This window comes from Engraulis encrasicolus, chromosome 24 (assembly GCF_034702125.1).
Source record: "Engraulis encrasicolus isolate BLACKSEA-1 chromosome 24, IST_EnEncr_1.0, whole genome shotgun sequence".
NCBI lineage: Eukaryota > Metazoa > Chordata > Actinopteri > Clupeiformes > Engraulidae > Engraulis > Engraulis encrasicolus.
The window spans coordinates 3,732,326-3,746,445 of NC_085880.1; the positions used below are offsets into that span (position 1 = coordinate 3,732,326).

The window sequence follows — 14,120 nt, forward strand, 5'->3', positions numbered from 1 at the left end:
GTGACCTGCCAGGTGAAGGAGTCTCCTCGTGCCTTCTCTGCCTCCAGCTCCTTCTGGGAGCGCGGGAACACGTTCCTCCACAGCAGCAGCATCTTGGGCAGGTGGTAGCGCACCACTGACGGCCCTGTGATCAACAGTACCACACATGTCACACACAGAAGATCAGGGATGATGATCACATAGTACCCCACACACACCCACATACACAAACATACACACACAATCCTCCAGAACAGCAGCATGTTAGGCAGGGGGTAGCGCACCACTGACGGCCCAGTTATCAACAGTACCACACACACACACACACACACACACACACACACACACACACACACACACACACACACACACACACACACACTTTATTACAGTTGTAGTAATATTACAAAGTATACTACCAGACAATATCTGATCAACTCAACAAATGCACAGAAATCATTCATTAGCATTAGAGACATTCAGAATCAGCCAAACGATGTGTCGATCCATGTGCAACCCAGGTGCACTGGTTAGGCCCTAACCGTTAGGGCGTGGGCATCGTGGGATTCAAGAGCATATATGAAGCAGACTTCAAGTTTTGTCAGAGGACGCGCTCAACTTCTTGAAAAAAAATGAATGTCTTTGGGTGCGTGATAAAAGGTATCAACTGAAAGAAGAAAAATCTGCACTCACAAACTAAGTCTCATTATTTATTTATAGATTACCACCATTGGACATGGTGGGAGGAGAGGAGAGGAGAGAAAAGAAGAAGAGAAGAGAAGAGAAGAGAAGAGAAGAGAAGAGAAGAGAAGAGAAGAGAAGAGAAGAGAAGAGAAGAGAAGAGAAGAGAAGAGAAGAGAATGAGACTTAGTTTGTGAGTGAGTGCGGATTTTTCTTCCTTCACATATGAAGCAGCTGAGCTCACCCAAAGTCATGAGGGCCCCCAGGAGCAGCCATCCTGCCTGAGTGCGCTGCAGAGACAGGCGACTGTTCTGGGACGCCGTACGCAACAGGTCCTCCGCTATACTGACCACCATCTGAGGAAAAAAAGGGAAAATGGAAGAGATATGGGTGGGTGTGCAGAGAAGACAGAAGGTACGCAGAAAGAGGCCTCCGTGCCTTTTGTTAACACATACACACAGCTCCACAGACGCAGCACACCCACCCACACACTGATGCACGCACGCAAGCATGCACGCACCCACACAGATGCTACATGCGTGGCCACGCACGCACTCACACTCACACTCCTTCCATGGCCACTGAGTCTCCTTTCCCTTGGCGTGAGGGATGCCAGGCGGGCACTGATGCACCTCTCCCAGCAGGGCAGTCATGGCAAGGCCCGCTTACAGCCTCCATGTATTTTTGAACACATACACACACACGCACGCACGCACGCACGCACGCACGCACGCACGCACGCACGCACGCACGCACGCACGCACATGTACACACCTTTCCCTTGGCGTGAGGGATGCCAAGCGGGCACTGGTGTATCCCTCCGAGCAGGGCGGCCATGGCGAAGCTGTACCCGCTGACGGCCTCTGGCGAGCTCTTGAGGTTGTTGATGCGCTCGGCACAGCGGTCCAGCAGCGGCGTCAGCTGATAGGGCAGCGCCACGGCAACGCAGCGCAGGCACCAGGCCGCGGCCAGACGAGCCGCCATGCTGGGGTGCAGCAGCACCGAGGTCACTGTTTCCAGAAGACCTGCAGGAGGAGGGGAGAGGAGAGGAGAGGAGAGGAGAGGAGAGGAGAGGAGAGGAGAGAAAAGGAGAGAAAAGGAGAAGAGAAGAGAAGAGAAGAGAAGAGAAGAGAAGAGAAGAGAAGAGAAGAGAAGAGAAGAGAAGAGAAGAGAAGAGAAGAGAAGAGAAGAGAAGAGAAGAGAAGAGAAGAGACAGCAGACAGGAGAGGGGAGGAGAACAGAGAAAGAAAAGGCAAGAAAAAGGGTGGTGAGAACAAGTCGTTAAGGTGTGCTACTATGGTTATTGTGGTAGAGTATTTGCGTATGTGAAATGTGTATTTGTGTGTGCGTGCGTTACCTATGGAGGGTTCCTGTATGAGGGGTGAGGAGGTGGCACTGAGGCTCTGCACCAGGCTGCCCAGCTCCTTCAGGGCACACACCATCACGTGCTGGCTGGCAGACACGTCCGCGGCGCCTGCCTTGTTCTCGCCACTGGAGTCATTCACCACCGCTTCTGTTTCCAACACGAGCGGACAGGAGAGGAGAGGAGAGGAGAGGAGCGGACGGGACAGAACAGGACAGGGCTTTCAGTACTCTCTGCTCAGGTCTTCAATCCCTATCTCAATCTCTCGTCAGTGACCTTGGCTGTCATTAACCCCTGAGCGCAAAACCTGTGACTATGTTATAACCCTACTGTCACCAAAACTGTAATGGCCATGTCTTAATCTATTACTTAAGGCTCTCTGTAATGTCATTGCAATGTGGTTATGAATGATGTAGTTGAGTGTTTTCAGCAGAGTGAATAGGCCCGTCGACAGGCCCATCTGCAGTAAGAGCCTACCCCTGTAATGAAAGTCTAATCTTAATAATGGAATTACGAATTTTATGTCATTCATGTAATAGTAAGCTTTGTGTCTAAGTACGACACAAGGCAAAGTACTGTACTGCTAGACTCAAGTCTATACTACATTCCAGCGCTAGCTTTCAGTTACCATTCCCTCAATTCAGAACAAAAACCACAATCAGGACAGGATAACACAAACTGAGTGTTCAAAAGCGTGACACAGTCTTACACAGCCAAAACTACTGTATTTGGTCTTTATTGGCTGACTTGGGGTCTCTGAAGGCCACCACGACCACTGAAACTCTGAAAAAAAATAATACCCAGCAGCACAGCTGAATGATTTAAGCTCAAGTTAAGATGCTCACAAGATGTGCACTTCTAAGGAAATGTGGGTATTTATTCAGTTTTTGTCTACTAGAGCATCTGTGTCAATATGGCGTGTCACAAAACAGTGACCACACTTTAAAACACACTGTTCAGGAACACACACACACACACACACAAACACACACACACACACACACACACACACACACACACACACACACACACACACACACACACACACACACACACACACACACACACACAAACACACACACAGCAGGGCTGGAGCAAGAAAGTAACCACCAACCAGCAAACCCTTAAGCACCCAGCCACAAACAAGCCGGCCCACAGCTAAGACTCTGAGATGGTTTTGGCTCTGAGGGGAGTTCACTGCACACAACGTCGCTGGGCACTGCCACATTTGATGCAGACCATCTGGGGTGAATTTCTGGAAAACGTACTTGCTAAGTATGTTAGCTACTTTGTTGGTTGCAATGCAATTTCTCATTGGCAACCACCGAAGTTGCTAACTGCTAACAAGTACGCTTTCCAGAAATGCACCCCTGGAGTCTGACATGCTTGGCTCAATGAGAGAAGGTGCTCTCGTTTACCCCACACCAATAAACAAAGTTACAGGACAGACCAAATGTAAACAAAACACTTGGCAGTCAGTGGAAATAATAATTTGGGTCATGCTAATTGCATTTTAAACACCATGTCAGAAAAGAGCATAACATTTTGATGCACTGGTGATTGAATATTGTGATTTCTTTTTGTTTGCATGTTTTACTTTTGCCCCCTCTCTTGAAAGTGTATGATTTATCCCCTCAAGATCTTGCTGGTGAGCGAAAATAATCAGAATATATATTTTTTTTAAAAATCAACAGATAGCGTCATCAATGGTCCAAGGCTTCACAGCACCACAGAGTAAAGATTTTGGAAATAAATAATAGAATGAAAAAGGGAAACAAAGAAAACAGGAATTAAACATGCAGGGAAATTGACTTGATTAGAAACAATACAATGAAAACTAAATATAATGGTTGGTTTAGATGATGCTTTGATTATTATGAAGGAAAACGGGAGAGGAGATTATGAAAACTACTATATTAAAGGCTACTGTATCCCAGAACAATGAAGACAAAAATCCTTGGTCAGCAAAATGTTATAAAGCAGCGTAGTTCAGCGAAGAGGTCTCCCCAGACAGGTTTCAAACATGTCTCTGTTCTGGGCGATTAAAAATGCAGTGTGAGTGCAAAGCCATCCAGGTGCACTGAAGTAGTAGTCAGAGTGCATACAGCATTTAACCACGGAGAAGCAATATATTTGCCACAGAACATTTGGTAGTCATGGTGGGTGCGGGGTTAGTCGTATCAGAGACATGTAGCCATCATGATTTCAAAGGCTACGTTGTGCAGTTTGACATGGAAATATATGATGCCCCTAAAAAATAAAGAACCTACATCTGTTTTTTTTTCATAACAGCTTTAAACTTTACATGGAGAAGCACAAAATCTGTATCTTTTCTTGGTAGTACCCAATCAAGGTGGTAGGTGTTTCTTGTCAAGGTGGCCGCTTTAACTATGAAGTACTGGGGGAAACCCAGTCACAAGCAAGAGTCAATATTATTACCACCAAAAAGTGTATCTACAATGAAATTGTTGTTTTGGCAATTTTAAGATGGACGGCATTTTTAAAAGCCAAGTAAGGCACAGGGATGGATATTTATTTAGACTGCCAGTATATTAGATGTGCTTACACGGGCAGAAAATGGTAGATCAAAAGTAAGCTTTGGGGCAAAAGCAGAAATAACTGAAAGGAGCCCACTGCAATCCACTCCAAACGCAAGAGAGTAAAAAAGCATGCAAGATGATACGGATAACATCAAAGTACACAACAAACAAAAACAAAAAAATATAAAAAATAATATGTTTTTCCAGTACTTACTCTGCAGTGCTCTGAGCCTGGACACCTGTGCTTCCCCCCCACCGCCACTAGGAGCCCCCTCTCCCTCCTTACCCACAGCCCTCATCTGCTTGCTGATGGCCTGGCATATCTCCTTGGCGGCGGCGATCTGTGCCTTCTCGCCCAGCAGGCCGCCCAGGGTGGCGCGCAGGGCGAAGGAGACGCAGCGGCGCGAGTACACGGCCTCCACGTGCGTCTGCGTGGCCCGCGGGTGAGCCACCAGCTCCAGCACGTGAGACAGGAAGGTGGCGAAGTTGCGCTCCAGCCACTGGCCGCCCAGCGTGGTCACAAACACCACGTACGCCTGGGGAGAGGGGACAGAGAGACGGGCATGGGGATATGCACAGAGATATGGGGCAGACATCAGACAAGTCCAAGACTAGACTACTGAGACAAGACAGAGTCCAGAAAGATTAGTCCGAGTCAAGTCAGAGTCTGTATTAAACGATGAAAAGGTTGAATGTAAATAACCTGAATGTTTGAAGGCATGTCAAGACAAACTTATTGTTACTGGATTTCAAGCTTCACTTTAGAATCCATGATGGCCAGTGTTTTCAACAAAATTGAAACTCGGGCGAGTCCAAAACCTACTTTGGCAAGACCAGTTTTTGGCATGAGGGCGCATCATGGCAGGTTGCGGGGGGGTGAAGGGGGGCGTCCTCCCCCGTGATTGAGAAATTTACTAGGGGCGCTCAAATATATATAAATATATATACTAAACAAAGTATGAGGGCGCACCGGCGGAGGTATGAGGGTGGAGCGCTCCTATTTCCCTGTTCAGAAAAAGCCCTCTGCATGTGTCCAACTCACCTGTGTGACCCCCACTCGCACCTCCCTGCTGACTGAGCCCCCACCCTTCAGCATCTCCCCCCCGCTCTTCAGGAAGCCGGAGCCGCCGCGCAGGAAGCCCGTGGCCATCAGCTCCAGCACTTCCTCTAGTGTGGCACGCTTCACGTTCTGACGCATCACTGCATTACAGACAGGAGGACAGCACACAATCGTATGAATAGTCATTATGCTGATGACTTACATCCCCAGCACACATCACCACAGTCAGCATTGTTTTTCTTAAGTATGCTTATAACTGGTTAAAATATAAGTAAATGGTAAATCTTAGGGTAGGCTGCTTTGCTTCCTGACGCATTGCTGCATAGCAAAGGAGGGCACATACTGTAACATCAAACATCAATGAATGACACAAACAGCGTTGATGACTTCACTTCCCAGCTCTCTTCATCCATGTCAAAGTCGTTCTTGTGCATGAAAGAAAACATTCCAAGTACAAATATCAGTCATTTCCATTTCACCTGCTGCCTGCTTGGGCATGAGCGCGGTTGCCATGACGGTGCCCAGCAGCTTGGAGACGGCCACCCGCACGCCGTAGTTGGAGCCCTCCAGGGCCTTGAAGCACAGAGTGGCCACGTTCTCCAGCTCCGTAGTCCACATAAACACAGCCTCGTTCTGGAGCTCCAGCAGACACTAGGAAAGACAAACACAAAGGCAGCCCATATGAAGACAGGAGCTGGAGCACACTGCCGCTTAATGGTTTAACCATTTGTGAGGTGCAAACATCCAAGGCAGCCCATTTTCATTTATGCACCCTTTTTACATGGCTCAAAAACATAAAGGAAAGACCAAGACGTTATGCTGCTTTAAGTGAATCACACTTCTGTGAACTCAGCCAATGAAATCACATTCCACGATGTGATTAGTACAGATGTTCAATTTGACAATTTGATTAAATATCAGGGATGTATTTAATATGCTTATTATTTCTTTTAGGTGTACAGTATATTTTTTTGCGGGCTGCTACCGACATTGCCATCGCTAACTGTTGTTACAATGTGTTATGCAACAGACGGGTGCTTAAGCAAGACAAGTCATCTTGTGCAACCTGACGCTTGCTTTTACATCTAGGAAGCTTTTACATCTCTGGAAACACAGAAAAAGAGAAAATAAATTAAACAAGGGGACTACATGAAAATATTGAAGACAGACACCTTAAAATACAGTACGTCCTGCTTGACCTACACTACATTTTCTGGAAACGGATTAAGACTGTAAATAGATATTAAACTATGCATGCACTGCAAATAAATGACAAGTCACAGAGGAGGGCCTTCATCAACACAGAGAAAGGAAGTACCAGTCCGCAAACTGACACTACAACCACCAGTTACACTAGACCCACAACGTGATAGGTCAAAAGAACACTGTATGTTGTAAATGAACCCTGTTTCTTAGAGTTTCAGTGTGAGACTGTGGACTTCTACTTTCTCTCTCATCGTCGATACAACTGTGTCGTCCTGCTCCTGGCCTTAGTGAGGTGGGGTGTGCATTGTGTGCAACGCCACAGATAGCTTTGACCTGGCCTGGGACAAAATCATCTGAAAGAGGCCCCCTCTCAGTGCATACAATATAATGAGGAGCCAATTCTGCCCCCAACACCCCCACCACCCACAACACTCTTCTTCCTGGGCCCTGGGGAATAGGACCATTGCAATTGGCCTGGGCCCGCTCATACTTCTGAGAAACACTAAATTTCATGTTCAGGTCTTGGTACACTGTACATTAATGATGTATGAGGGCCAACTGTAATACACATTTGAAATGATCTCACGGGCCAAATAAAATGACTCCGCGGGCCAGATTTGGCCCCCGGGCCTGAGTTTGACACCTACTTTGTTAAAACCCTTCATCACCACTGACCTTGGCCACAGCACAGCGGACAGCCATGGAGCGGTCTGTGAGCAGGGAGCGGGCATTCTTATAGATGTCCCGGTGGCAGGACGCGGCAGCTCCACCCAGCCCATGGAGAACCTTCTGGAGGCTGAGCAGGATCTCTCCACGCCCCTGGGACTGCAGTGACAGGTGGAGGGACAGAGAACAATGATAGGTCTAGTCATACTCTCAAAATTCAAGATTATTATTTTTAAAATGACAATGTTGGAGTTGAAGTGCCATTAAAAAAAACTACAATCTTCCCAATGCAAGCTTTACAATCAATTTCTATTTGAATCCAAGAATTCATATAAAAACCTCGGCATGGTCTTGAAATGACTTTCAGACATTGAAATGCAAAATATATTTAATAAAAATATATAATTATGGAAAGTTTACAACATAAACTCACATGAGAGATCTGCGAAACTTTTAACTGGCAATAAAAGGTGAATACTGAACAACTAGAAGTACTGTCCCTTCTTGTGAGTTTATGTTATTTATAGGAGTTAGCACTCAGCCAATCCATGTTTTGTGAGTTGAGTGTGTTTCATGAATTGTATTGAAATTAACTACATAATTCAGATGTGTACAACTTAGACTGTACCTCTGCACTCTTTAATGCCTTTAGGAGGTTGTTGATGGTTTCGGGGAACGAGCTGCCCAGCATCCTGCCCATCTTCTCGTAGAAGGCCCCCACACATGCCACGGCAGCACTGCAAAAAGAACCATGGGTAAATAACCTTGCACCACTTCAACCAGTAACAATATACTGTATTGTACGCTAATAGAGAAAAACCTTATGTGATACAGGCCTGGATGATTTTAAAAGACATTGAGAGAAAAACTTTTTTTTCTATAGTGGAGTACAGTCACACAGCCCAGTGAAGAACCATCAAGAAATACATTGAGCTGCCCTTCAAGAGCCTCATAATCCCCCAACTACACAGCATTCTTTAGTGTAGTCTGGCATATGAGCATTTCAGTGCAAGTGCAAACGTCAGTAATTCAGCCACAAACATTGTTAACAGTAAAAGCTTGTAAGAAGTCACAGTGTATGTTAAGCAATTAAGCATTTCTTCTCAAGCTTGGGACACTGAAGAGAGGTCAGTATGTGTAAAGGAACATACAGCCAGGTGTGCTTGTTTTTCCATGCGGTAACCTATTCTGAATGTCTGCCATTTAGTAACTGGCAAAACTATCGATGACTCACAGTTTAGTTGGTAGGTAGGCCGGAGTGTCATCTTTGCTCTTGATGATGTCGTTACACTTGTCTAACGTCTGGAAGACGGTGAAGGTGTCTCCGATGCTGTAGAGAGTGGCCAGGTTCTTGGCCAGCAGCTTACGGGTGGGCGGCCCGGGAGCACTGCTGATCAGACCCGTCAGCTGCTCCACCAGCTTCTTCTGTTTCTCCTTCACGTCCACCTGGGGGGGAACAAAAACGAAAGACTTTTACTCAATGCACCCTCATATAGCAGCAAATGTATACCTGCCCATGCATTGTGCAAGCTTTCACATTGTATATCAAATTTGAATGCAAATGATGGTGAAGCACAAAAAAGCCTTGTTTGGGTCCTATGCAGCAATTTGTTGAAACGACATATGAATGAACAAAGACAAATATCCACATTGTAAACAATTAAGTATTCGTATTCATAAAATACATCGAAAAATAATAAATATTTTGTATCTTGTAGGAGACAGCTCAAAAGTGGCACTGAAATGCACATGCTGGATTCGATTGTATTTTAAATGGGGTGACTGCGTCTATGGTGGGCAGCTGCCACATCAAGATTCAAGATTCAAGATTCTTTTTAATAGTCCCGAAGGAAATTTGTCTTGGACATACATAGCTGCCACATACACACAACATACACATGACGCCAAAAAACAAAAACAACAATAAACACACACATACATAGAAACACTCAAGTGCATATCCACCACAGCCCACCACCCGCATACATACATGGCATTACAGGATGGTAGTTGTTAATGACCTGCGTTCAGTAAGTTAACAGAAACAGGGACAAAAGAAAACCTGTACCTATTCAGAAACCTTTTCTTGTTTTTAACTGGTACTCTGAATCGCCTGCCAGAGGGTAGCAGCTCATATTCTGGGTACAGAACATGTGATGGATCCTCAGTTATTTTTCTAGCATGCCTAACTACAGACTCTTCATATATTGCTTGGAGGGTGGGGTAGTCCCTCACCCCCACTACCTTCAGTGCAGTGCACATCAAACAATGTGTGGATACTGTATGCAAAAATGGTGAACATCTGCAACTGCTTTGACTTTACCTTGTTTGCAGCCACAAGGACCTTGTCTAGGAAACGAAGCCACTCGAAGATGAAGACTGGCCTCTTGGCCTCAGTGATCTGGGCCAGGGCATCTTCATTCAGCAGCAGGCTGTGTGCTAGCTCCATCTCTGGACACCAGCGAGTGTCCTGCGGCTCTGGGTCTTCAGAGCGGCGTCACGCCTCAGATTGTGTCAATATAAAACCCTATGGGGGATTAAAAGACAGATTTGAGTCTGTGCGTAATACCACACTGATGCATTATTGTACTCTGGCATTAGTGAAACTATTCTGCCTTTAGCCAAGGGTGATGTGAAGATGGACACAAGTTTCAGTCCCAGGACACTGTAAGACGCATAGAACCATCTAACTTAAAGTACGCATATCCATCGAGAAATAGATGGGGTGTGCCAACCTGCCCCGAAGGAACATGAGAAACAGGTTGATTACTCCAAATCAGCTGGTCGTGCTAGTTGAGTAAGCTAACACTGAAGATAACAACAACATTGCCACGTCTATTTCACAATTAGTTTTGAATCACCTCGAAATAAAAGTAAATTACACATATGTGACATTTCAATTTAGTGTGCAGTCTGACAAATAGATGTGTTGTAAATGCAATCGACCTGTCTAGCTAGCCAGCCAGCTAGCTCCTCCTTATCCTTGTTAGCAAGCTCCAAAATGAATCAAACCTGTCATTCTCCTTAGCTTTTAAGAAGCAGTACTGTGTGAAATACAAATGCCGTGAACTTGTAAACTAAGGTATTAGGGCAATGGTCACGTACTGACACATCCACATCACTGCAATTTCACACATTTATATTTAAAATAAGTGGATATCTTGCTCATACCTCTCGACGACTCCCCTTGTTTGGATGATGACGTTGGTTTTACTCGGTCAATGCAGATGACGCTCAAATGATTCAGAATAGCGCCAATGTTGTATTTTAATACTAAATAACATGTATTTATGAATACCACAGGTTGTCGCTACACTAACATATTTGGTTTATCTACCGTGCTTCGCAAATTCACTTTGACACCTTGTGTTTTTTTTTTTACCCCGGAACCTCCATTTCACTAATATTAGTCTACCCGGTAGGTTTAGACAGCAGGACACACTTTCAGCTGAACTGTCAACATTGCAGCATTATCTGCTTAACTACCTAAATTCTCAGAAGAACACTTTACTATTGTCATTATCATTTAACTAAAGGACAGGGCAACATGTCTGATGAAGAGGATGACTATATGTCTGATGCTTTTCTTAATCAAATGTGAGTTTGTCTTGTCTATTTGTTTGGATGTTCATTCGTAGCTGGCTGGCCAGTACCTGAGAGGAAAGAATAATAATCTTTACTCTCTGCCAGTTCTGAATCTGTTACTATCTGGTACACAGTTACACGAGATTGATAACAAAGCCTCGGGTGATAATAGTTATTGGAACTTATGTAAAAGCAAATGTGTGAACCGTTGTGGTGTAGGCTACCATTTTCCACACGTCAGGGCTGCACGATTATGGAAAAAAATCACAATTCCGATTATTTTGGTCAAAATCGTAATTACTATTATTAATCACGATTACTGATTTTTTGCAGACTTTTTTGGAAAATTATAACAAGATGAAATATAACAAAGAATGAACTATATATACGGGATGAGCAAAATAAAATTAATTGTAATAATTATGTAAAGGCAATAGCATGAAACCTATTGAACACATCTCTGGCCAGAAACACCAACCTGTCAGTATCCTCTGGCTTCAAGGATGCTCTCAAAGGTTGGTCAGGTCACTATTGCCACGATTTAATCACGATTAAAATTCCGACTTCGATTTCACTATATTTATCAAGATTTTCGATTATTTTAGATTAATTGTGCAGCCCTACGTCACAGTAGTAGCCTATCTATGGACACCAGAGCTATCATGTTGTAGCTCTAGGCCTACCATCCATTGGAGAAATTGACAGCATTATGTAACTTGGCCACTAAACCACGTGTGTGATATTTTGTTGTTTTGGCAGACCTGAAGTAAGACCAGGTGTGCCGATGGTAAAACGGGTCAAAGATGCAATTAAAAAAGAAGCTATGATTAAAGAGAAGAATCAACAGAATCGACAGAAAACCTACAAGGAGCAAGAACGAGAGAGTCGTGACACAGTCCTGCAGAGTTCCATCAGTAATGAAAACAAAGGATTTGCACTGCTGCAGAAAATGGGTTACAAAGCAGGCCAGGGACTTGGTAAACAAGGTGAGGTGTTGAATGACCTGACGGACATCAGTGCAATAACCTCTTACAGAACATCTAATTAATTCCTAAACGTTCTATTGTCTGTGTTAATCAGGAGCTGGGAGAGTTGAACCCATTCCGCTGAACATTAAAACAGGTAAGAAGAGCATGTGTCTGGTGCCTTTGTAGGAAGACTCATCTCCAGATATTTTGAATAGTCTTGGGTCTTACCATAATCCCACCTTGTACTAGTTTGTCACGTGAAGGTTAATGTAAATTGCGTGGACATTTATGGGTGGCAATGCCAGGCTAGAGGACTGTGGTCTGAGTTTGTCCAAATATGTATCAGACAGAGGGGGTATCGGGATGGAGGAAGCAAAGAAAAGAAAGGCAGAAGAGGAGCTCAGACATTACCGGCACAAGGTTCGAGTTCAGCAGCAGACGGAGAAGCAGTCTCTGGAAGACTTCAGGTATGACGGCACATTCTTTGTAAGGTGTATTCATGGCTAGTATAAGTTTCCAGATGTCCTCACTGTGTTTGTGTGAAACATAGAAAAAAGTGCTGCATACTCCTACGGTCTAACCCCTTTGTGCAGACCATATATTATAACCTTTCTGCCTACAAAATTGTAATGACTAAATCTTAATCTGTTACTTTAAGGATCTCTGTAATGCCATAGTAATGTTGTTATGGTGTAGTTAAGTCTTTTCAGCAAGGATTGACAGGCCCCCAGGAGGGCACAAAGAGGCTAGTTCTGTGACAATGTTTCAGCCACAATGGCCTGCACATGTGTGACCTGAGGAAGGCCATTGTGGCTGAAACGTCACAACACCAAACTTTAAGCTACAACGCGCAAGTGTGCAGCACTTTTTAGAATTTTAAGTATTGCATGGGGTCGCCAGCACCTCTTTTTGTGATGTGCATCCTACACCCTCATACATGTCTGTGTTTGTGACCCAGGGTGAGAAAGAGAACAGAGAGAGAGGAACGCCAGACGGAGAGTGACCTGAGAAGGAGCCAACGGGCCTGTGAACAACTGGACAACCAGAAGGTGGGTGAGAACCTGTAGTGTATGAAAAAACCCTGCAGATGATTGTCCATTCCACAAACATGTACAAGTGTCCATTCTACAGAAGAAGCACCTTGGTAGCGTGACTGTTTATTGTATTATTCAATATGTATTTTCACAATTCTAGGGTATAACTACTCCACGGGATTGCTGGTATTGGCCAGAAAAAGAGAAAGAAGCAGAGGAGGATGAGGAGGATGATGAAGAAGATAAGGAAGAGAAAGACGAGGAGGAGGCTGAGGAGGAGGAGGAAGAGGGGTTAACAGTGAGTATTGATCTTGACGCAGAAATGGTCCTAAACAGATAATTTGGCATATTACCAAATATTTGAAAACACAATTGTGATTGCCTAATGAAATTCCTTTAGTTGTTCATTTTGTTTGAGAGAGTTACATGTGCCTGAGAATGTCACCTGTATTTGTTATTTCATTGTATTTTACCAGGCTTTAGATAAGCTCCAGTTCTTAACATCTTACCTGAGGGATGTGCATTTTTACTGCATATGGTGTGGGACAACTTATAATGGTAAGCACTGTGTTATTCTTACTGTGTCATGGCATGTTGTTTGCTGATATTTTTCATTTTATATCCTCCCTTGTGTAAAATTGTTTTTGTTTGTTTATGTCTTTCATTGTTTGTTTTGTTTTTGCTTGTTTATCTTATTTTTGTCCAATCTAATAGATGAGGAAGATCTGAATTCAAACTGTCCTGGAGACACAGCCGCAGACCACGATGACTGATACTGCCACCATTTCTACTCTGTGTATTTGGTCATTGTAAAGATCACAGTATTTGTTTTATTTTGTATTTTTATTAGGCTTCAAAAATTATGAAGAAAAAGGAAATAGTTTTATTTGTTTTTGTCATTTTGTCGTTTCATACAGTATGTTGATATATTAAAAGCAATATTGTCATTTTTCATACACAAGTTGTATATCAATTATTGAGTCTTGTTTGCTTTTAAGTTACAGTATGATATGTCAGTTGCTGTAATCGCGAATGCTT

At 44.1% G+C, this 14,120-nt stretch overlaps 2 protein-coding genes across 3 annotated transcripts in view; one reads left to right on the forward strand and one right to left on the reverse strand.

The window, feature by feature from the left end:
* heatr5b (HEAT repeat containing 5B) overlaps positions 1-10,862 on the reverse strand; it is a 49,109-nt gene extending 38,247 nt beyond the window's left edge. The window contains exons 1-12 of one of the 2 annotated variants that reach the window (XM_063191502.1): positions 10,667-10,862; positions 9,819-10,022; positions 8,730-8,941; positions 8,124-8,232; positions 7,505-7,654; positions 6,103-6,274; positions 5,606-5,763; positions 4,850-5,099; positions 2,018-2,173; positions 1,435-1,685; positions 905-1,016; positions 1-124 (exon numbers count right to left, since the gene is read on the reverse strand). The exon at positions 1-124 is cut by the window's left edge and continues 29 nt beyond it. In XM_063191502.1, coding sequence (XP_063047572.1) covers positions 1-124; positions 905-1,016; positions 1,435-1,685; positions 2,018-2,173; positions 4,850-5,099; positions 5,606-5,763; positions 6,103-6,274; positions 7,505-7,654; positions 8,124-8,232; positions 8,730-8,941; positions 9,819-9,944 — 1,820 coding nt within the window. In that variant the 5' untranslated portion in view covers positions 9,945-10,022; positions 10,667-10,862. Of the gene's footprint in view, positions 125-904; positions 1,017-1,434; positions 1,686-2,017; positions 2,174-4,777; positions 5,100-5,605; positions 5,764-6,102; positions 6,275-7,504; positions 7,655-8,123; positions 8,233-8,729; positions 8,942-9,818; positions 10,023-10,666 lie in introns of both variants that reach the window. The other variant, XM_063191501.1, reaches the window with a different exon arrangement.
* A 53-nt stretch (positions 10,863-10,915) lies between these two features.
* On the forward strand, positions 10,916-14,024 carry gpatch11 (G patch domain containing 11). The gene is made up of 8 exons (XM_063191503.1): positions 10,916-11,092; positions 11,840-12,066; positions 12,161-12,202; positions 12,395-12,515; positions 13,007-13,097; positions 13,243-13,380; positions 13,559-13,640; positions 13,797-14,024. Exons 1-8 carry the CDS (start codon positions 11,043-11,045, stop codon positions 13,853-13,855), a joined length of 810 nt encoding a protein of 269 aa, XP_063047573.1. The 5' UTR covers positions 10,916-11,042; the 3' UTR covers positions 13,856-14,024.
* Positions 14,025-14,120: the final 96 nt, after the last annotated feature.